Raw genomic sequence first — 22194 nt, 5'->3', positions numbered from 1 at the left:
AGCCCCTGAGGCTGTGTGCTCAGTATCATTAGGACTGACCCTTCCCTGCTGCCCAAGAGCACTGCTGTGGCCAAGCGAGTGGCCCTGTCTCCATGTACATCCAGTGAGTACCTGGGGGAGCAGAAGCATGTGGAACCTGAGATGGAAGGTCCTGGATCCCAAAGCCAGCACGCTGTCAGAATCCACTGGGGAGCATGGTGGCCAGCTCCACTGCCAGGCAGGTGACATCAGTGACTGAAGTGCCTGGGTGACTGACATGTGACCTCGGAACTCCGGGACATCAGACACAGGGGATACTTGGCAAACTGGCAGGCATGGGCCTGGCTTAAGGCAGTCACAACCGAGTCCAGTTGATTTTTGCCACAAGGACACATGGGAAATGTTGACAGAACTTTCCATTTACTCTAGAGAAGATGTAAATCTAGATTTTTTGTTTTTTAGGTGAACTCATCCCATTAAAATAGTTATTTTGTGCCGGGAGGATATAGTTCAGTGGTAAAGCATGTGCTTAGCATGCATGAGGTCCTAGGTTCAATCCTCAGTACCTCCGTTAAAAATAAATAGATAAACAAACTTAATTACCTTCCCCCAAACTACAAATAAATAAATAAAAGATAAAAAATAAAAGAAGACATCATTGAAAAAAGAATTATTTTGCACTGAATTTGGACTGCAAGACACTAGCAAGCCTCACTTGACCTTGTCCACTTACTGGCCTGCTTGTGTCATAACGCAGATGATGCTCAGCCTCCCGCTGGGCACGATGCCTCACTTCCTCCTTGGATTCTTTCAGGCTTTCCCTCCACAAACCCATCCCCGCACCTCACATCTTCAGAGAACGAGACTAGATCTCTTTGTGCTGGTCAGGGGTTTTAAGGCTGCTGCTGCTGCTCTCCTGCGCCTGCGCCTGCGCCTGCGCGACTCAAACACCCCGCAGCAGGGAGGAGCGGAGGAGGGAGATGCCGAGAGGAGGAGGAATGGGTTGGTCCTTAAAGCTTCGTCTGAGTAGAATTGCCTGGAGTTCCGCAGTCTTGGCTGGCACGTGGCCTCACCACAGAGCTGTCAAGGCAGCAGGAGAAGGGAGGGCCTGGGAGACTGCGGGTTGATCGTGGTGAAAACCACTCAGCCCATGTGCAAACTCACACCCAGAGAGGGCTGGGCATTCAGCAGCCTGCACTCCTGAGAACTCGCCTGTGGCCCCAGGTCTGAGAAACAGGCCTCTCCTACAAAGCTCTGAAGAGGTGTCCATCCTATTGGAAGAACTGAACGATATAAAATACACCCCTGTTACCTCTCCGTCCAACAGCTTACCCAACATCTTCCAGAAAGTGCCTGGTGAGAGCCCACGAAGCAACAAAAATGGCCGGGGAACCTGAGGATTAAAATTAAAGGGGGTCGGGGAGGGGCAGAAGAGAGAGGATTCAATCTTCAACACCTGTGTGAGGAACAGTTAGCCCAGTTAGCGAACAGGTGCCAAGATTGGGTTTCCATGGAAACCCCCTTGCCATACTGTATAAACGTGTAGTCTTGTGTTTCATGGGTGCCGGGGATATCCTGGGAACTGAGGCAGGATCAGATGGATCATGAAGGCCGCTTGGGGCCAGGAGTCTCCTGGGAGCTTGGGCCAGATTCCAGAAGACCTCTTCATGGAAGAAGAGAGGGAGCCAGGCCCATGGAGGCTGTAGAGGGACTGATGGAGCCCCTTTCTCAAACTGGGATATGCTTGACAGTGCAGGGGGGACACAAGGCCACAGGAGAACTGGTTTTATTTGAATACTGCTTTGTGAGAAGCTTGGCCATTCAACTGGTAACGTAAGCTTTCAATGTCATTTAAACAAAAGTGCATTTTGGACAAGAGAATGGAAAGTACATGGGAATTTTAAAGATACAATACGAGAACATTTCCTGACTTCTGGTTAAACATGGCAAGTTGAATTTATACGTTTATCTCTCATTCTCTTGGAAATCCCTTGAAAATGATAGTAAAGAAATCAAAATGCTACAAGCCCATAAGCGCAAAGAATGGGAAAGAAGGGTTTAATGGAAGAGAGATGACAACACACTTAGGAACATGGAAGCTGGCAGGGGAGCACTGACTGATGTCCCAGGACAGAAAGCTGAAACCCAAGTGCTGCCCCGAGGATGCTGCTGGGAAGGTACCTGAGGTCCCAGCATGGGGGGCACTGGGACCCCAGCAGGGAGGAGAGAGGGCGGGGCGGGAACAGTAGGAGGGTTTGGAAGTCTGGAGAGGAAATAAGTAACCATTCCAGGTGCCCAATACTGACCTCCCCCAGCCAAACAGTTATCTGTTCCTCCCCAGCAGAGAGAGCTGAGCTGAGAATCAGGGGGCTCTGGCCAAGCAGAGGGTGGAGGGGATTCTCAGCTGAACACAGGGACAAAGTGATGGTCTACATCCATGCTGTCCAGTACAGTGGCCTCTTGCCACATGTATTGAGCGCTTGATAAGTGGAGGGTCTCAGATGAGATGTGCTAGAAATGCAAGACAGCTGGCAGATTCTGAAGATTCCGCATGAATAAAAGAACGTAAAATACGTTATTAACAATTTTTAAAATTAAATATTGAAATGTTAATATTGGGTTATATTGGATTAAATAAAATATGTTCTTGAGATTCATTTTGCTAATTAGTGAAACTAGTTTCTTTTTTACCTGTGTGGATACTGGAAAATTTTAAGTCATGCATGTGGCTCAGATTCTCTTTCTAATGAACATGCCCGCTAGCACGCTGAGTGGTAAGAGCCCCACCCCCAGGATGCTCAGTTTTCAGACCTCTAGCAGCTGGGTTTCTAACGCTTCCTCCAGCCCTCCAACCCCCACCGCAGGCAGGAGGTGAAAAACTTCTTCCCTGGAGGAGCTAAACAGCCCCAGACAAAAGACCTATTAAGAGCAACACTGGGGATCCCCTAACCGTGGCCATTTCCAGCCCAATCTCCCTGGAGAGACATTTCCCAGCCCCCACGCAGAGGGCCGTCAGTCAACTCTGAAGTGACGCATAAATATAAACAGTCAAGGACACCGACATCTGAGGAAAGCTGATTACATAAAAGACAAGGACCAAAGCAGCCAGAGAAAGGGAACTCAGAGGAAACAGACCATACGGGCTGCAGGAGGAACTTGAACAAAACAATTCGAAGGCATATCATCAGAGAGATGAGAGAGAAGATTACATCCACCAGACACAAACAGGATGCGAAAAACAGGATGCATTCAGAGAGCAAGGAAGAGGGCTTGGAAATTGAATATGATGTAATATATGATAATCAAGATTTTAAAAATTCTGTAGATGGGTTGGAATAAACACCAGGAATTGCCCAGAAAGCAGAACACAAAGTGTGGAATGAAAAGTAGGAGGAAAGAAGGGAGAAAATTAGAAGTTGACTCCAGGATGTGCACCATCTGATTAAAAGTTTCAGAAAGAGAGGATAAAAACCAGAGGGAAGGAAATGATCAAATAGAGAGTGTAAGAATATTGTCCAAGAAATGAAGGATGTGAGTTTCCAGATGAAAGGACCACCAAATACCAGCAAAAAAGGATGCAAATGCACTTGCCTGGGGGTGCATCCTTATGATATTTCAAAACATAGGGTACAGAGAGGATTCTACAGCTTAGCGAGAGAGGTAAGTAAAAAGACTCAGGAAACAATGACTTGTGGCTTGTCCCATAGCACCAGATGCCAAAACACAAGGCCTTGACAATTCTGGGGGAAGATGATTTTTCAACCTAATTTCTACACCCAGCAAAACTACAAATTAGGTATGAAAACCGAACAAAGACATTTTCAGATAGGCAAGGCAAAAAAATGCACCTTCCACACTCTTTGTTGGACAGGCACTGGAGGATGTGCTCCAACACACCTAGGGAGTAAACCAAAGAGACAAGAAATGAAAGAATTGGATCTGTGGAGGAAAGTGAAGGGAATCCTCAGCATGAAGGTTAAGGGAGTTGAGCAGGTCAAGAGAACAAACAGAGCAGGAGGGCAGAAGGCTCTTCTAGAAAGAACATGGGTGGGTATATTAGGTTGAATAGCGTCCCCTACAAAGGTTCATTTCCTTAGAACCTTAGAATGTGATCTTATCCGGAAAGAGGGTCTTTGCAGGTGTTATTAGTTAAGATGAGGTGTAGTTATAAGGACCTTAATCTAATACGACCGACATCATTTTAAGAAGGCCATGAGATTGGCAGGGAGAAAGACGAAACACAGGGAAGAAGACCCTGTAATGACGAAGGCAGAAACTGGAGCAAGGCATCTACAGGCTAAAGGACCAGCTTTGCCAAAACCTTGACTTTGAACTTCTGGCCTCCAGAACTAGATCTGGTGTTTGAAGCCATTAAGTTTGTGGCAGCTTGTTGCAGCAGCCCTAGGACACCAATACAGCACGAATAAACCAAACAAATTGGCAGGAATGGATTACATGTTGCTGCATTTGATCACTGGAGGGTTTTCCAGTTCTGTTGGAAAATTTGGGAGACTTAATGACAGTGATATAAAACAAGTACATTCAAAATGACTCCATGAAAAAGGAAAAGTTAACTATTGGAAGTGAAATCATCGTATGCCAGTTGGCTAAGTGTTGTCAGAATTGTCTATTGTCTATGTCAGTTGTCTATGTCAGTTGTCAATTCTATGCCTGTGTCTGCTGTCAATGTCAATATTGTCTATTGTCTATGTCAGTGTTGATGTAGACATAATGATGTATACACTGAATATGATTTAGCAAAAAACTGTGAAAAACTCCAATGGGAGGATGGAGGTGGTGGATGAAGAATTTTATATCCTTACCTTCCATCACAAGGAGTCAACGAATAACACCTTAAATGGACAAGGCAAGAAATAGTAGACTACTTGGGGAGGGTATAGCTCAGTGGTGGAGCATATGCTTGGCATGTATGAGGTCCTGGGCTCAATCTCCAGTACCTCCATTAGAAAAAAAAGTAGAATATTGTTCAGAAACATGAGAGTAAATATTAGGAGGAACAGATAAGGAGTTGAAGGGTGTCACCTCTGGGGAGCAGAAGTGGGGGCTCTTTTCAGGAGACTGCTTCCCCCCCACACACACTATAAGCCTTGTCATTCTATTTAATTCTTTAAGCCAAGTTCATGTATAACTTTGATGAAAAAAATTCTCTGCCTCACTGTGGAGAAAAGTGAAACTTCCTACGCTGCTGGTGGGAATGCAGTTTGGTGCAGCCACTGTGGAAAACAGTATGGAGATTCCTCAAAAGACTAGGAATAGACTTACCATATGACCCAGTAATCCCGCTGCTGGGCATATATCCAGAAGGAACCCTACTTCAAAAAGACACCTGCACCCCAATGCTCATAGCAGCACTATTTACAATAGCCAAGACATGGAAACAGCCTAAATCAATAGATGCCTGGTAAAGAAGATGTGGTATATTTATACAATGGAATACTGTTCAGCCATAAAAAACGCCATTTGCAGCAACATGGATGTCCCTGGAGAATGCCATTCTAAGTGAAGTAAGCCAGAAAGAGAAAGATAAATACTATATGAGATCGCTCATATGTGGAATCTAAACAAAAAAGAACATTAATACAAAACAGAAACAGACTCATAGACATAGAATACAAACTTGTGGTTGCCAAGGGGGTAGGGGGTGGGAAGGGACAGACTGGGAGTTCAAAATTTGTAGATACTGACAGGCATAGGTAGAACAGATAAACAAGATTATACTGTATAGCACAGGGAAATATGTACAAGATCTTGTAGTAGCTCACAGCAAAAAAAAATGTGACAATGAGTATATGAAAAATTGTGCTCTACACTGGAATTTGACACAACATTGTAAAATGACTATAACTCAATAAAAAATGTTTAAAGAAAATTCTCTGCCTCAGTTCTGAGTGCTTTGGGCAAACATGGATTCTGAAGGCCACCTGTGTATAATTTATTATTTTATATCTTTGACAGCGAGTTGGTGGGAAAGTTTGAAAAACTGATAATGGCTTAAGTCGTGGTTCTCAGTGTGGTCCCTGGACCAGCGGTATCAGGGTCACCTGAGGCCTCATTAGGAATGCAGAGTCCCAGGCCCCACCCCCACAGCGGGGCCCAGGCAGCCGGGTTTGACACACCCTCCATGTGATTCTGTTGCAGCTCCAGCTGCAGAACCACTGGTCTGAGTTCCCTCAGTGAGTGGAAGCTTGATTCATCTCCTATAAAAGCCAGAGGTGTCCCCCTTTTTTGGGCACAGCCTGACAGCCCAGCCACCTTGAAAAAATAAAAGCTTTGGATGACTATTAGAAACTTTAAAAGCGTTTGTGCCTTCCAACTCAGGGATCCCAATTCCAGGATTCTCTATTGCACGTGGAATAATCTTTGTCCATGAAAGTATTCATCACTGTGTTATTTATAATAGCAAAAAATGGGAAACAACCTAAACGTCCAAAAAATAGGTATTTGGTTAGAGACATCCACAGAGTAGTCCAAAATGTTTATGGAAGATTTGAAAGAATACAGAGCATGCTTCTGTATTCATGGAAAGAGGCAAGAGTCAAATTGTGCACACAGGATGACCACAAACATGTGGGGAAAACTGGGAGTACAAAAAAGTCTGGAAGGAAACCCCAGGAAATGTTCACTAGATGGGACTAGGGTATTTTTTTTTCTACTCAATTCTGGCCAAATTTTATGATGGACATATAATTATTTAAGCAACCTATCTCTGGAGGAAAAATGGAGTACAAATTGAGGCAGGGGCCGCTGCTTTTGCAAGAGAAAAGCCTCTCACGGATGGAGAGCTTCAGACCTTCCCCTTCATGTCCCCTTGGGGCTCTGCAGGCAGAGAGGCCAGGAGGGAAGGAACTGCTGCTGTTTAATGCGCTACTCCATCCCCAGGGCCTGGCATATAGGAGATGCTCAATAAATATTTGAGGAAGACAGGCAGGCTCTCATGATCTCATTTAAACCTCCTAAAAAACCTGTGATGGAGGTATTACCACAATGCAATTTTGTCTCCTCGGTAGACTGTAAACCCTTTGAGTAATGAAACAATTTTTGTAATCTCCATAAGCCCTTCTGAGCACAAAGAAGTGCTCAAAGAAAGCTGAATAAGTTATGATCCTGATATTACAGGTGATGAAACTGTCCATATTCATACAGGGAAACCCTGGCAGATCTGGGAGTCAAGACTCAGTGAGTTGAGCTCCAAACTGGAGGTTTTGGGGGCAGAATGAGCTGTATCAGGCAAGTCCCTCGTCCCCAGGTTTTCTGGAACTACTGGCCTATGTGGAAATCCAGATCTACAGAGCCCTACAGCGCCCGCTGGCCGAGGGTCATGTGCTAATCAGGCTGCCAAAGTTCAGAAGCAGGAAGGCTCAGTGAGTTCTGCCAGTTCAGGGAACTTCCCTGATGGTCTGATGAGGAAGTAGGGCCCTTGCACGTAAGGATTTAGACAAGCAGAAAAGACAGTGGAGGGCATTCCTGGCAGGGGCACTTCTTAATTAAAGGCACCAACAAGAAAGTAATGAAGCTAATGGCTGGTACACATGACTACCCCTGTAAGCCTGTGAGTCAGTCACAGACACCTGACTCTGTCTAGAACCCAGTGGGTAACTTACACAGGTTTATCAAATGAACAATTGATGACTGGATGGATGGATGGATAGATGGACAGACAGATGGATGGAAGCAAGGATGAATGGGTGTGTGGATGAAAGGATGGATAGATGATGTTTGTTTATGGCAGAATAAGAATTAAGGGATTATGTTATGTCATGTTTCTGAGCCAAGGTTTCTCTGAGAGGCCTCTGGAGGTTGTTATGATGATTAAATAATGCATATAAAGTGCCGAGCTCAATGCCTGGCATATAGTAAGTGCTCAAGAAATCAGAGTTGTTATCATCTTCATTGACCAGAAAAGAAAAGTATAAGAGATGTAATGGAGCCTGTAGCTGTCTGTCTTGCTACCATTTCCCCTCCTTCGGAGAAGCAGAATCTTGAGTTTCCTTTGGGAAGCTATGTGGTTTGAGTAGCTTAAGTCAACCAGTGTATTCCATTCCCTCAGGCGTCTGTGGCTGGTTCAAGGATGTGTACGACACTTAAGCTGGTCCAATCAGTGAATCTCAGAATATTTCTGGGAATGCTGGGACACAGCCTCTTTCTTTCTCTCATTAGACATAACAGTGAAGCCAGTAAGCAGCTCAGAAGCTGCTGGCAGTTACACTGGGAGCAACAGCCTAATGTTAAGCAAAGTAGAAAGACAAAAGGAAATGTTGAGCTGCTAGATCCAGCCTCACCTGAAGCTGGTGCTCCCTGGACTTGTCAGTTATAATTGAACCAATTAACTGCTTTTATGTTTAAAGCCTATCTAAGCCAGGTTTTCTGATACCTACAGTCAAAAGCACCCTAACTGATTCAGAAATGAAGCAAGGGACCTAATTAAACTTAAAAGCTTTCGCACAGCTTTTAAAGGAAACCATAAACAAAACAAGAAGACAACCTACGGAATGGGAGAAACTATTTGCAAATGATGAGACTGACAAGGGCTTAATTTCCAGAATATACAAACAACTTACACAACTCAATAACAAAAAAAACCCAAACAACCCAATCCAAAAGTGAGAAGAAGGCCTAAAAAGACATTTCTCCAGTGAAGATACACAGATGCCCAATATGGCACATGAAAAGATGCTTAACATCATTAATTATTTGAGAAATGCAAATCAAAGCTACAGTGAGGCATCACCCTACACAGGTCAGAATGATCATCATTCAAAAGTCCACAAACGATAAATGCTGGAGAGGGTGTGGAGAAAAGGTTTCTGTCCTATACTGTTGGTGGGAATGTAATTTGGTGCAGCCACGATAGAAAACAGTATGGAAGTTCCTTAAAAAACTAAAAATAGACCTATCATATGATCCAGAAATCCCAGTCCTGGGCATATATCTAGAGAAAAACCCTAATTTGAAAAGATACATGCACACCAAATGTTCATAGCAGCACTATTTACAGCAGCCAAACATGGAAGCAACCTAAATTTCCATCATCAGATGACTGGATAAAGAAGTTGTGGTATATGTATACAGTAGAATACGATTCAGCCATAAAGAAGAATGAAATATTGCCATTTGCAGCAGCATGGATGGATCTAGAGATTATCATATTAAGTAAAGTAAGTCAGAAAGAAAAAGACAAATACCGTATAATATCATTTATATGTGAAATCTAAAATATGATACAAGTAAACTTATTTATAAAACAGAAATAGATTCACAGACATAGAAAACAAACGTATGGTTATCTAAGGGGAAAGGGTGGGGAGAGGGATAAATTAGCAGTTTGGGATTAGCAGATATAAACTAGTGTATACAAAATAGAAAAACAACAAGGTCCCACTGTATAGCACAGGGTATATTCAATGGTTTTGTAATAACCTATAATGGAAAACAATATGAAAAAGAATATATTTATATATATGACTGAATCACTATGCTGTACACGAGAAACTAACACAACATTGTAAATCAACTATACTTCAATTAAAAAAAGAGAAAGGAAGCAGGAATGAAGACATATGAATGGAATGTCTAAGGCAGATGAAGCAACAAGTATTGGGGGGTATCAAATGGTAAAAGGCTTTGGACACCAGAAATTGGGGCAAAGTTTTAGCTGTCACTTCCCATTTGACAGACAAGTAAAACCGAGGCCAGAGGGTTAAACACCAAGCAACTTGTATAGGATTTCACAAGTTAACTAACTTAACCGAGTGTAGAGCTGGCACTAGAATCCAAATCTTGTCTCAGTGCCCTTTCCCACATACCCTGCAGCCACCACACCCATGGAGAAACGTACCCCATCCGAGGGCGACAAATCCCTGGAGGCACTTCCTCTCCGAGGAGAAGGAGATGACAAGGAGGGTGTGAAGGTAGAGGCCTTCCACCAGCAGCCAGGAGTAGTTGGCCAGGATGCAGTACTGGAAGAAGACCATGACCAGCTGACAGCCCACCTGGACAAGGAGAGGCAGCTAAGCCCCAGGCTGGCAGCTGTGGGCTTCCCTCCGCCAGTGGCGGGATACAGTAGGGGCCAGTGTCCAGGCCACAGAGCGAGACTCTGGGGCTCATGGCCATCCCCTCTGGTCTCCCACCATCAGAAGACCAGGCTCACAGAATTCTCTAGAAAGTGGGAATCCATAGGCCAGCAGGTTGAGTCAAGATGGCCAAGGGGCTCTTGCACACGGCAGCAGGGGCCTGCATTCGAATTCTGGGACTGGCTGCCACTTATAAAACTGTCAGACACTGCTCAGTTCCCAACAGCAAGTGAGGGCGTTTTCCAGATGAGGAAACTGAGACCTAGAGAGGGAAGGGGGTTTCTGAGCAGCAGGTTAACAAAATCCCTTCCAGGTTTAGTTTTCCTGGAATCAGATGAAGAAGGGATGTGGCAACTATGTAGAGGGCAACACGGATTATAGTAAACACGGCCCCTGACTGGTGCCCTGCGTCTGGACCGGAGACCTCTAAATGCCTGATGGGCATGCCACAGCGTTGGCCTCACCTGATTCTGTGACTCTTGTCACAGGCACGTCCCTGGTAGGTACCTGGAAGCTATGCCTGTGGGATTGTGGGGCATGTGGTTTCTTTGCTAGCCTGGCTCCCATACCCTTGCTAGGAGGGTCTTTCCTTTCACTCAGCTGTCCCCTGAAGAGTGGACAGCTCCTGGGATGGCCCTAGGGCTGCTGCCAGAATGCCACAAGGTCATGTCTACAGAGAAGCGCCCAGCACCGCCCTGCTGGCCATCTGTGGTTCCCACCCTGTGGCCTCCCAGTCCAGGTGTGGCCCATAGTTGGCTTGTGAGTCTGCTGTTTAGTAGAATCTGAAAATATTTCCTGCTGGGCACTGCTGGGCTTCTGCACTGCTGGTCAGTGATGGGGTGGGGCCTGAATTTAAGTCCTCTGACTCCCACTCTGGTAATCTCCTTTCATCCTGTCAATCTCCCTGAGACACATGGGCCCTCTTGAGGGACCTCTCAGTTTGAGTCAGAAAACACACACATGTGCACACACACACAGGAAAGACTATAAACACTACAAACTTAACAGATCCGTGAGCAATTACAGATGTGAGTGTTGGGAAGTGGCAGGCAGGTTGACTAAACAAATCTCAACCTCCAGTCCCTTTCCCCCTTGCTTGCCTCCGCTATGGAGATGATGATAGCAAAAAACAAACTCAATCTTCCACCTTCCTTTGCAGTGGTCACTTGACACAGTTCCAGCCAATGAGATGTAGATGTAGTCTTGGTGGGAGAGCCTCCTTTCCCAAATGGGAAGAAATGTTTAACCTTGACTTTCCTCCTTTTCACCTGGAATGTGGATGTGAGCCCTGGGGTTGCAGCAGCCATCTTGCTAACATGCAGTGTAAAGCACGGGATCAAGAATAGCAGAGCAAAAAGGGAAAAGGACTGTGTCCATTGTGCCATCATGGGGCCACTGTGCCACTTCTGGATTACCCAGCTGTGGGTCGCTTCTGTGGGAAACAACCCCCATCTGTTTAAGCCACTGATGTACAGTTTTCTGTAATGCACAGCAAAAGGGATCTCAACTGAGACAAACTGGTAGTGCAACAAATTGACTCATCTGAGCATTCAAAAGAAGAGGGTTAGATTTAACAGAATATGATTGTTTTCCCGCAGATCTGTGCATGCAGACATGCAAGCATATGGCCACCTTTTCCTTTCTACAACCAATCCCAACCCTCTCTAGACTTGGCCATCTGTCTACATTTGGGACTTGGCAGGAGTAGGGAAAGGAGGAGCCTTGCTATGTGTCTAACTCCCAGAGTGGCTAATCCATTCCCGGACACTAGGAGATGAACAGCACCCCCACGGGCTTCACAACAAACTGCTTTCATAGGGGTCCCAGAAACTGTGCATGGGGACGTGGGACACCCTGATACCTCCTGGCCCAGCCCCAGCGCTGGCCACTTTAGTCTAGGCATTAAGTGGAGCCTCAGCAGGGACTTGAGGGGAGGACATCCTGGCTACCACTCTCCCCGAAGTCAGGCGGGGAAGGCAGGCAGGCCTGGTCACACCCTGGGCCCCATGGGCATGTTACCCTGTGGGCATCGCAGTGGGCAACATCGTCGGAGGAGAAGAGCACGGCGTCCTTGATGAAGTTGGACAGGGCGCGCAGGATGAAGGACACAAACAGGTGCATGTGGATGTAGTTGCGCGTGCAGTGGAGCCTCCTGGAGGGAGAGAGTGCAGGACTGTGGGGGCCAAAGCCGAGAGGCTGGGGCGCAGCCAGGTCCGCCCCTCTCCCTGTGTCCCGCGGAAACCCAGGTCCTGACATGACATCTCCCTGTATCTCTCTGTTAGCAGAACCTGAGTGGGAACCCAGGCCCCAGGTGCCCAGGCTACTCCCACTCATGCTGCAATTGAAAACAACAAAAAAGCTGGGGTTACAGAAGAGAGATTATATTCTGCCCTGACCACCATCTCCAGCTCCCAGAATGGTTTAGAACGGAGTAGGAGGGGGGACAAGTGGCCCAGAAGGAACACAGGCTGTAGTGAAAAATCGGACTCAGCTTCTGTCACTTTTCAGCTACGCAACCAGACTTTCTTAGGGGGAACACATTACTGCTCTGGGTGGGGCTGACTCCACCCACCCCAACCACCTTCAGGACAGACTTGACCAATCAGAGCTCTCCATACCCGGCTGCAGTGACTGGCTTAGGGTTGAGCACGTGTCCCAAGCCTGGCCTATAAGAACTCCCCCAGGATTTTCATTGCAACTAATGGAGAAGAGGGTCTCCTCGCTCAGGTGTAGCTGAGTTGGTAGAACGGACCCCAGTAGCTGCTGGTAATTGTCTCTGCCACTCCGGCAGAAAGCCTGCCCGAGGATGAGGCCAATGCAGGGCAAAGAAATGGCAGGAGACAGATCTAGTTCACTGATACCTTTGAACGTATAGGTCCAGCCACGCCTAACACCAGATGCCCCTGAACTTGTCAAGTGTGTGCGTCAGGTCACCTTTGTTTTTCTTAAGCTCTTTTAAGGTAGATTTCTGGGTTTTGTTTTTTTTTTTGGACCAAGAGTCTGACTAATACACCTTAAAAATGGGGATAATGATACAGCACTGTGTGAAAATTAGAAATAATATATGTAGGGGGAGGGTATAGCTCAGTGGCAGAGCGCATGCTTAGCATGCACAAGGTCCTGGGTTCAGTCCCCAGCACCTCCATTCATAAAATAAATTAAAAAAATAATGCATGTAAAGCAACTGGTGCAGTAAGTTTTTAGTGATGTACAGTTAATGTTGAATGAATAAAGGAATGAACAAGGTCGCAAATTCTTCAGTGCTTTGCCACTGGTAAGCTTTAGATCAAGAGGAGACAAAGTGGCCCACGCAGACCTTCCTCTCTCTGGTCTCAGCAATGAAGAGACCCAAAGGCTGTGCCTGGGGAAGGCTGGGAAGATGGAGAGCTGGCAGCGAGTTCTCACCGGAAAGCACAGAGGATGCTGAGGGCAACCAGGAGCATCACCAGGGAGAAGCTGTAGCCCACGGTGTACATGACCTTCAGCTTCAGCAGGAACTGGTACTGCAGAGAGAGACAGGCGTGTGTCAGCCCCACCCGTCCACCTGGCTGGATCTGCCCTTTTCTGCCTCAGGTGTACCTGCTACAGGCGGCCTGAACCCCTTCAACTCTGACCACTCTTCTGTTCATACCCCAAGGTCACAAAATTCAAAGACTCATGACATCTTGGCTTGGGAAAAGATCTGGGGGATCTGATGCCAATTCAAACTTCTACCCCATGTATAGGGCCCCTTGCTATCACCCTGAATTCAGTCCTTTACTTGAATACATTCAGGGGTGAGGTGCTCACTGCTTTTTGAGGAAGTCAGTCAGAACACAGCAGTGTAAAGTATTAGACTTTTTTTCCCTTGTGTAAATCTAAAATCTGACTACTTTTCAATTGTACTTATTGGCCCCTTTTCCGTTTCTGGAGCCACTTAAAATAAATTGAATTTGTCTTGTATCTAAACTCCAGCATTATTTTAAAAATAAACTTTTCATTTTTGAATAGTTTTAGACTTACACATTTTCACCATCATCTGACTAAAGGGGAAAAAAAATAGACATTTCAACAATAAGAAAGGATGATTCAATTCTCAGAATCAAAGACAAAGTTTGTGCCAGTCTGTGGACCAGCACTTAGGGACCAGCAAATCACATGGTCTGGAAACCCTTCCAATCTTAGGGATTTTTTTTTTCTAACATAAGCTGAAGCCACCATAGGTCTCTCTCTTTTTTTATTTTTTTTTTACTATTTTTGGACAATTAATTTTCTGAGTTAGGTTCAGAGCTCTGCGTTTATCTTTGTTAAGTTTCTGCTCCTTCTTTTGGCATTTTACAGTTTCAACTGGCCACTAATATCACAGTTAAGGCCCTGAGCTCTGTTCTTTCCCAGCTGACTAGCCTAAGCGAGCAGTCCTTTTGTGTGGTTTTGATAGATATAACTCACAAAGACAAAAGCTCTTTGGGGTCTTCAATAATTCTTAAGAGTGCAAAAGGCACCGGAAGTCAGGCTGTCCTTTCTCCTGGACAAGCAGGCTTGGGGATGTCTGCAGCAACAGTCACCAATGGCAGTCATCTTAAAACGAAAGAGTGCCAGCCTTGGGAAGAAGCCACCGGGGTAGCAGGAGGAGAGACAGGAAGAGCCTGGTCCTTGGTGGCTTGGCGGGGCTGCTTCATTAGAGTCCTGACGCCCCTGCTCTGCACCGCCTCGTTATGTGAACCACGTTAGTTTATGAAGCTGGTTGGAAATTTCTGTCATTTGCAGCCTAAAGCATCCTTTCGAACCTGCCACTCATTATACAAACTGGTCCTCTTAATCTTAGTGGATTTTACGAATGTGATGCCCATAAGCCTCCAGTCTTTATATAGGTCAGTGATAGAAACGGGAATCTACAGAGGTCAGAGCCCATCCACCAGCCCTCCAAGGCCATATGCTTCCTTGTTGGGGCCCATTATTAAATTACTCGCCTCAGAACTAAGACCTCATGTGTCTTCCCAAATTGGATGAAAAGCCCCTGGAGAGAAGAGACTCCATCCTCCGCTTTGGTCCCCCAGTCAGTCTCCTTCGTGAAGAACAAGACCAACTGGCTATAGCGAGAGAACCCTGAGAAACAATTCTAAAGCGGCTACGATGTTCCTCCCAACTTTATCCTGTCTCCCTGAATTCTTCTGTGTCCCCTCCATGCTTCTCTAACATGCTCCCACCCCATCCTCCAAGGGACCAGGAAGCTTTTCCTCCCGTTTTCCCACTGGGAAGTTTAGCCTATGGAGCTGCTGAAAGAGCATCTCCCCTGGGGACTCGCGCCTTAGTGGGGCAGCAGCAGAAGGCAGAGGACAGGGCACCAGACTCGGTTTGAATCCTGCCTCTGCTACTTTCTTTTTTCTTTTCTTTTTTCTCTGCTCCTTTCTAAACACATTCCTCGCCTCCAAGCCTCAGTTTCCTCTTCTGCAAAATGGAGAAAATAATGTCCTTACAATGAGTCCTTCTGAGGATTCGGCATAGTCGTGCATCAAGCAGCTGGCCTGACGTAGACGTTCCGTCCAACAAACAGGTATCTGGCCCTTTGCAGGTGCCAGGCGCGGTGCTGGGCCCTGGAGGCCCGGAAATGAATAAGACTCTTTTTGATTTCTCAGCGCTGCCTCCATGCACCTAGACCCACGCCTGGCCCACCGTTGTTGCTGGTTAGATGTTTGCTGAGTGAATGAAGGCCACTGAGGAGCTCATAGTTTAGCTGGGGAGGTGGATGCGCATGGCATGTGCCGGTGATTGACTATAACATGGTAGGTGATAGTTGGAAGCCAACAAAGGGTATTAAGCGAGATGGGAAAACAGGCTTTCTGGATCTGATGAGTGGGAGTGGAGTCTTGAAGGATGTGAATGAATCAGCCAGGAAAAGCGAGGTGGGAAGGGTTCTCTGAAACTGATGGCACCTTCAGGGAGGCCGCTGGAGGCACCTGAAGACGTTCAGCCCCCAGCTCACAGCGTCCTCTCTCAAACTAGGCCCACCCAAGGCTCCTCTGAGAGGAACATTTATGAGCACATGTGGCGGCCAGGGACCCCTCTCAGCAGCCCTGTGAGTTAACCCCGGTTCTCTCGACAAGCCTGTGAGGTGAGAGCTATCATTAACTCCATTTCCCTGATGAAGAAACTGAGGCACAGAGAGGTTAAGTCCTCCTCACTCCCATCAAGGTCACAGGGCAAGTTCAGACACACCAGCTTGGCTCCAAGCATTTAGCCCCAGTCACCACTCTTTGGGTTTCATGCCCACCTGACCCCTAGAGTCACAGTGGCACGTGGCATCTCTCACTGTGCCACGGCCCTCAGGACCGTCATCTCTGGGCTGACAGAGGGCAGGGAAGTAGGCCCAGCCACCCCAGAGAGCAGGGGAGGTGTGGAGGTGAGGGGCACAGCCCCCAGGTTGCCTGACCTCAGCCCTGGGCTGGCTCCGCTTTGTCCTCCCCCAGACGCTCCTGCCCTGCAGGCCCCCACCCGCAGGGATGTCCCCACCCCATAGCGAGGCCCCTACCCCACAGGGAGGCCCCCACCTCGCAGGGAGGCCCCTATCCCACAGGGAGGCGTAGGCAGGCTTACCCGCTTCTCATTGGAAGAGTCGTTCACATTCACCCCACAGGCCAGGTCAGGTCTGGGGAAGGTTTCCGACCAGCCGCGCTGTGTGCAGTTTCGAAACATGGAACCTGCAGGGGCCAAGCGACTTTCGGGTGAGCAGTGGGGAGCAGACAGATGGCTGGGACTCCGGGTGCCTCGCCACGACTTGGGGGCAGCCAGAGCTTCCTTCTGTCACTCTCTCCCCAGCCACCTTTCTCAGAACCACACCATCAACTCCCAACTGGCCCAGCTGATCCCTGAAAGATTTGTAAGAGTCAGAAAAAGTGGTGGGAGAGGTACATAAATGGATGGCCCTAGAGGCGCAAAGACCCAGGATGTGTGTGCGTGTGTGTGCATGTGTGAAAGAGAAAGACAGACCTGCGGAGCCCCGATTCCTCGACTTACAAACCAGGCCGACCCTGAATGAATACCCGTTGCCAGCCTCCAAGCACTGCCTGCCTCCCTCCTGGCCCCGACTGCCTCCTCCACACCCCCACGCCCCACGTCCCGCTGTGCCCGGTACCAGGCTCCACCAGGGAGGAGACTGACACAGGCCACAGTACCCAGCACTCCCCAAAACTCCTCTCGACAGGACCCAGCAGAACTTCCAGCATCACTGCTCCCACCCGGGGCCCAGCTGCACTCAGGGATCTTAGACTCTGTGCCTCTGTAATCCGCTTCACCCCCGCCCGTCCCCAGCCCTCACCCTTCCCTCCCCGGCTCCAAACTCCACTCCCCACCCTCCACCCCCACTGGCTGAGATGCCACTTCAGGCTTTTTGAGGGTTTTCCCGAAGCAGGGGGCTGCTCCCCGACCACCTGGGTGCTCGCCAAAGAATAGCACCTTCAAGCTAGGAGGACACTGTTACTTTTTCAAGGGGTTGCGGTGTCACATATGATTAGAGAGACTGGATGGAATGCTTAAGAATATCAGTCCAGAGTGACTCTGATGACACATCCCTAACCAAAAAAATGTGGATCTCACACAAATGATTGTGTAGTTACTCAGTTATAAAATGTCACTGTCTACTCTAACAGAACATGGTAATGACCACATGCCAGGCACCGGGCTAAGCGTATGATATGTCTTAACTCATTAAATCCAAACAAGACTGTGAGGTCGGCACTGTTCCTTTTATAGGCAAAATCTCTTCTAACGTGTAAGTACTGCACCCACTTGTTAGTTGGGGAAACTGAGGCACAAAGGAGTTCAAGACCTTGCTCAAGATTGCACTGCAGTAAGTGGGGGATATGGGATTTGAACCCCGGGCTCAGGCCTGCACACGACGCGCTAATCCCCTTCCTTGCTCCTGCTTTCCTTGCTCCCAGGGGCTGGAGCCATTCATTGCGTGGGTCCCCCAGAGAATCTGGCCTGGGTAAGATTCTGGTAAGATAATGAACTTTTCTACTTTCTCCTGGCTCCTGGTCCTACTCCTGCACTAAGAAGTTCTATTTTTTAAAAAAAAATTTTAATATGTATTTTATTGATTAAAAAAATTTCTTAAATGGAGGTCCTGGGACTGAACCCAGGATTTTGCACATGTTAAGCACATGCTCTACCACTAAGCCCTCAAAAAGTTCTATCTTAGACCTAACTTCATGCTCTGCTCCCCAGCATCTGAAAACCAGCAGGTGGCACCAAGCTAAAACCTGCCAGGCAGCCACCCCTCACAGAAGCCGTGATGACGAGGCTCTACCTCTGGTTTCTCTGCGTTACAAACCACCAGGTAACTGGCTCACCACTCACACCTCCAGCACAAGGCTGCGCCCTGGCCCCTCACTCCATAGTGACAATGGCTCCCCTGTCTCCCCAGCTGATGATGAGCCCCGAGGGTTCCCCAGGGCTTGCCCGGATAAGCTGTGCCTCCTCAAACATTTGCAGACTGGCTGGCTGACTAGGAAAGCAGAGGATGGGAGATGAAGAACCCACTCTAACCTCTTCTATGACAGAAGGGGGGAGAGCTTGTCCACAAGAAACTTTGAGAGCAGAAGCGCAAAGACAGGGGAGAGGAGCTGCCAGCCAAGAAGAAAGACTTGGAAAGCCATCAGGAGGGGCTTCCCTGCCTGCACTGACCGGCCCAGCTGTGCCCTCTGCTCTGGGCTGCAGAGGAGTGCTGGCTCCAGTCCCCGGGTCGGGCTATGTGGATGCTGCGGGTGCAGGGCGCTGATCCCAGCCCCGTAGCTAGGAGCAGTGCCACCCCTTTTGCTCTAATTAGTATTCTGTCCAGGGCCCATTAGTCCCCCCTAGCTAGGCCTGGCATGTTCCTCTTGATCTGACAAGCCCCAGGGTCTGGGCCACTGGCTCTCAGGGTTTAGGATCAAATGGGTTCCACTGAGCTGGAGAAATATGGTGGCATTTCCGGAACCACCAGATTCTGATCTAATTGAAGGAGATGCTGCTGGCCTATTTTACAGACGGAAAAACCAAGGCCCAGAATTGGGCAAGTGCCCCACCGGGGCGTGTCCCATCACTGTACCGTCTTCCTGCCTGGCCTTCTCCCTGCGGTCCCAGGGGCAGCTCAGGCAGGAGATCGTGGCCTTTGGGCTCTAGTCATGCCAGGTCTATGACGGCTCATGTGGCCTGGAGCACAGGTTTAGAACCAGCTCCATCTGAGCTGGAAACCCAGCACTGCCTCTTGGTTGCTGTGTGACCTTAGGTGCATGGCTTCTCTGTGTCAAATGGCAATAACCACCCAAGCTGCAGGACTGGGCAAGAAACACAATACCCCACGGAAATCACCCAGGCTGGTGCCAGACACAGAGCGGGCGCCACAGGGCTACTTCCCTTCTGCATTTGGCTTTTCTAAAATAGACTGGGATTGGGGGAGGAGGGGTGGATTCTTGGAATTTAGGAGATGGGTGGAAGATTCTATAGTTAAATCAATGGAGCTACATTGTCAGACAGGAAAGAATGGGGGTCATATTCAGGCTGGTGGATGAGAAACTGAATTAAAACCACACAAACTTCCTGGAATCCAGAAGCAGTTATCGGACAGTGTGTCCCTGGAGGCTGGGCTGCCTGTCTTGGGGCCTGCACTTCACTAACCCAGCAGAATTCCCAAGACAGATGCTGCATGTGACCCAGGCCAGGTGCCCAGAGTGGAGAACAAGGCAGGGCCCTTTGTTGACAGGGCTCGCAGCTGAACTGCGAAGGAGACAAGGGGTGGGCTCTCTCTGGAGCCCCCTCCAACCCACTTCCACTGGGTTTAATTCCTAATAGATGAAGAGTCCTGACCTAGGTTCAGGTCAGTGAACATGTCAAAGGCCCCCAAAGGCACAATCAGAATTTTTGTGTGTGTACCTGCATGTGGTTTGGGTAAGAGCCAGGCCAAAGCTTTTATCTGATCTTCAAAAGCCTCCAGGACCCCAATCAGGTTAGGAACCTCTACTGCATCAAGGCTCCAATCCCCACTAAGACAGAAGGGAAAGAAAACCAAGGCCTGATCTTGCTCGGAAAGTGTGTTTTTTAATTAAAAAAAAAAAAACTCTGAAAGATAAGTGCCCTTTTAAGAATCAAAGGAATGCATCCTAGAGGGAACATTTTCAGCACAAACAGACAAGTATCTGGGGGCAGAACCCAGCCTGCAGTTTCTCCAGTCACGCGGACACCCATCCTGTCTGGGCTCATACAGTCTGTACCCTGAGAAAGGACTAATTTGTTTTTCTTCTTTCAGAAGGAAGAAAGGGTCCAGAACACCAGCTCGTCCTCACTGGGCGCTCCTCCCTGGGTTGAGGTGGGGAGTCCTGTGGGACATCACTGAGGAGCCTTCCTTCCTGAGAGGGGACCAAGGGGCAGGAATCTAATCAGACCCGAGATGGATCTTTGGGGAGGGAAGGTGATGGAAAGGACCATTCTTGGTGAGTAATTGAGGCTGGAGTGGCCTTCATCTATGCTCCTGGGCGGGCCAAGGCCCTGGTCGTGGGGCTGGGTATGAGCACAGTGGTCCCCCAGGTTGAGATGACCACCCCCACCCCCATCCTGTGCATAGAGAGCCCTGCCTCAGGATGGACGCGCAGGCACACGGATCCTGCATCTCCACAGCGACACCATGTGGCAGGAAGAAGAAACTGCAGCAGCCATAGTCAGGACCCCAGTTCCCTTCCTCACAACGTGCAGACCTGGACCTGCACCCCTGGCTAGCTCCCGGTTGGGTCTTAAGCAGCTAAAGGGTTGGAGAGCCTCTAGAAGGAGATAGTGGGCTTCTAGTCAAGGCAAGGGTTCAAGCAATTGATTACGGAGTGATGTGGCTATGAGCATGGCTCTGCCTGTCCCTTTGTGGAAGGGCGATGGTGGGGGGATGGTGATGGGGGAGACACAGGCACTGTGGCTCTGAGAAGGTTGCGAAGGGAAAGGAGGAACTTCAAGTCCCTCCAACAAGAGGACTTGGTCAGCCAGGGAGGAGCACTGGACGGGGAGCCGGAGACAAGGGTCTGGTCCTAGCCTTTCACTGACCAGCATGTTGCTCCAGGTCAACCGTGCCTGGCTTCATCTCCTGTGTCCTGGGCTCCACAGACCCCAGAGAAAGACATGGAAGGTCATGCCAGGAGATATAGGCTGTTGATAAGTTTGCTGGTGTTTGTGTGTATGCGAAGGGATTTGCGGGAGGAGGGAGAGAAGGGACAAAGGAAGATACTTAAAATTGATTCCCAAGCATGGCTTTACTGGACTGGTATTCTTTATTCTCCCCATTTTACAGATGAGGAAATTGAGACCCAGAGACAATGAGTAACTTTGGCCCTGAGGCAGAGACTGGCACCGAGCTGGACCACATTTTCCCATGTCCCTTGCAGGGAGGTGTCACCATGTGACTGGGCTATGGAACAGTCAACATGGACAGAAGTGGTATCACTTTCAGACCTGATCCTTTGAAATCTCCCTCGTGTGATCCTCTGGGCCAAGGGCCCCTTGCCAGTCAGAAGGGAAGCTGGGTGTTGAAAGCATGAGCAGAGATGTGCTGGATGCAGAGTAACTACATGGAGAAGAGACTCCTGTTTGGGACTTTATTTTTGTAGGGGAAGGTAATCAGGTTTATTTATTTATTTACTCTAGAGGTACTGGGGATTGAACCCAGGACCTCATGCATGCCGAGCATGCACTCTACCACTTGAGCTATACTCTTCCTCCCAGGGAGTTTGTTCTTGGTAAGGGCCTCATCAGGCAGCTTTTCTTGTCCTGCATGGATGAGGGCAGAGGGGCAGCCAGCCAGGCCAGGCTTTGGACTAAAAATGACTACACTGAGGGCAGGGGCCAAAGGCCAGGCAACTACCTGGCCTCCAACAGAATCACCCCCACCGCCGGGCCGTAGACCCACCTTGACCATAGCCCCGAGGACAGAGCACTAGTTTTGAAGAGAAATCTGGGTGTAAGTCCCCGGTTTCTCCATCCGTCAGCTGTGAACCTGAGGCGGACTGCTGACCCCTCTTAGTCCCTATTGTTAGTATGCTTTACCAGATCAAGGGAAGGGACGAAGTCTGTGGTTTACAGGGGTTTTGTGATGACTAAATGAGCCCGTGTATAGAAAAGTGGCTGGCACATG

At 48.4% G+C, this 22194-nt stretch overlaps 1 protein-coding gene across 1 annotated transcript in view; it reads right to left on the bottom strand.

Moving 5' to 3' along the window:
• Positions 1 to 22194, bottom strand: part of SCTR (secretin receptor) — a 70014-nt gene that overhangs the window by 11587 nt on the left and 36233 nt on the right. The window contains exons 4-8 of the mRNA XM_072960837.1: positions 16644 to 16747; positions 13476 to 13573; positions 12090 to 12222; positions 9836 to 9989; positions 1312 to 1372 (exon numbers count right to left, since the gene is read on the bottom strand). Of these exons, the coding sequence (XP_072816938.1) occupies positions 1312 to 1372; positions 9836 to 9989; positions 12090 to 12222; positions 13476 to 13573; positions 16644 to 16747 (550 nt within the window). The remainder of the gene's footprint in view (positions 1 to 1311; positions 1373 to 9835; positions 9990 to 12089; positions 12223 to 13475; positions 13574 to 16643; positions 16748 to 22194) is intronic.

The sequence above is a fragment of the Vicugna pacos genome, chromosome 5, assembly GCF_048564905.1.
Source record: "Vicugna pacos chromosome 5, VicPac4, whole genome shotgun sequence".
NCBI classification, from domain to species: domain Eukaryota; kingdom Metazoa; phylum Chordata; class Mammalia; order Artiodactyla; family Camelidae; genus Vicugna; species Vicugna pacos.
This window is presented reverse-complemented; position numbering and strand designations above follow the sequence as displayed.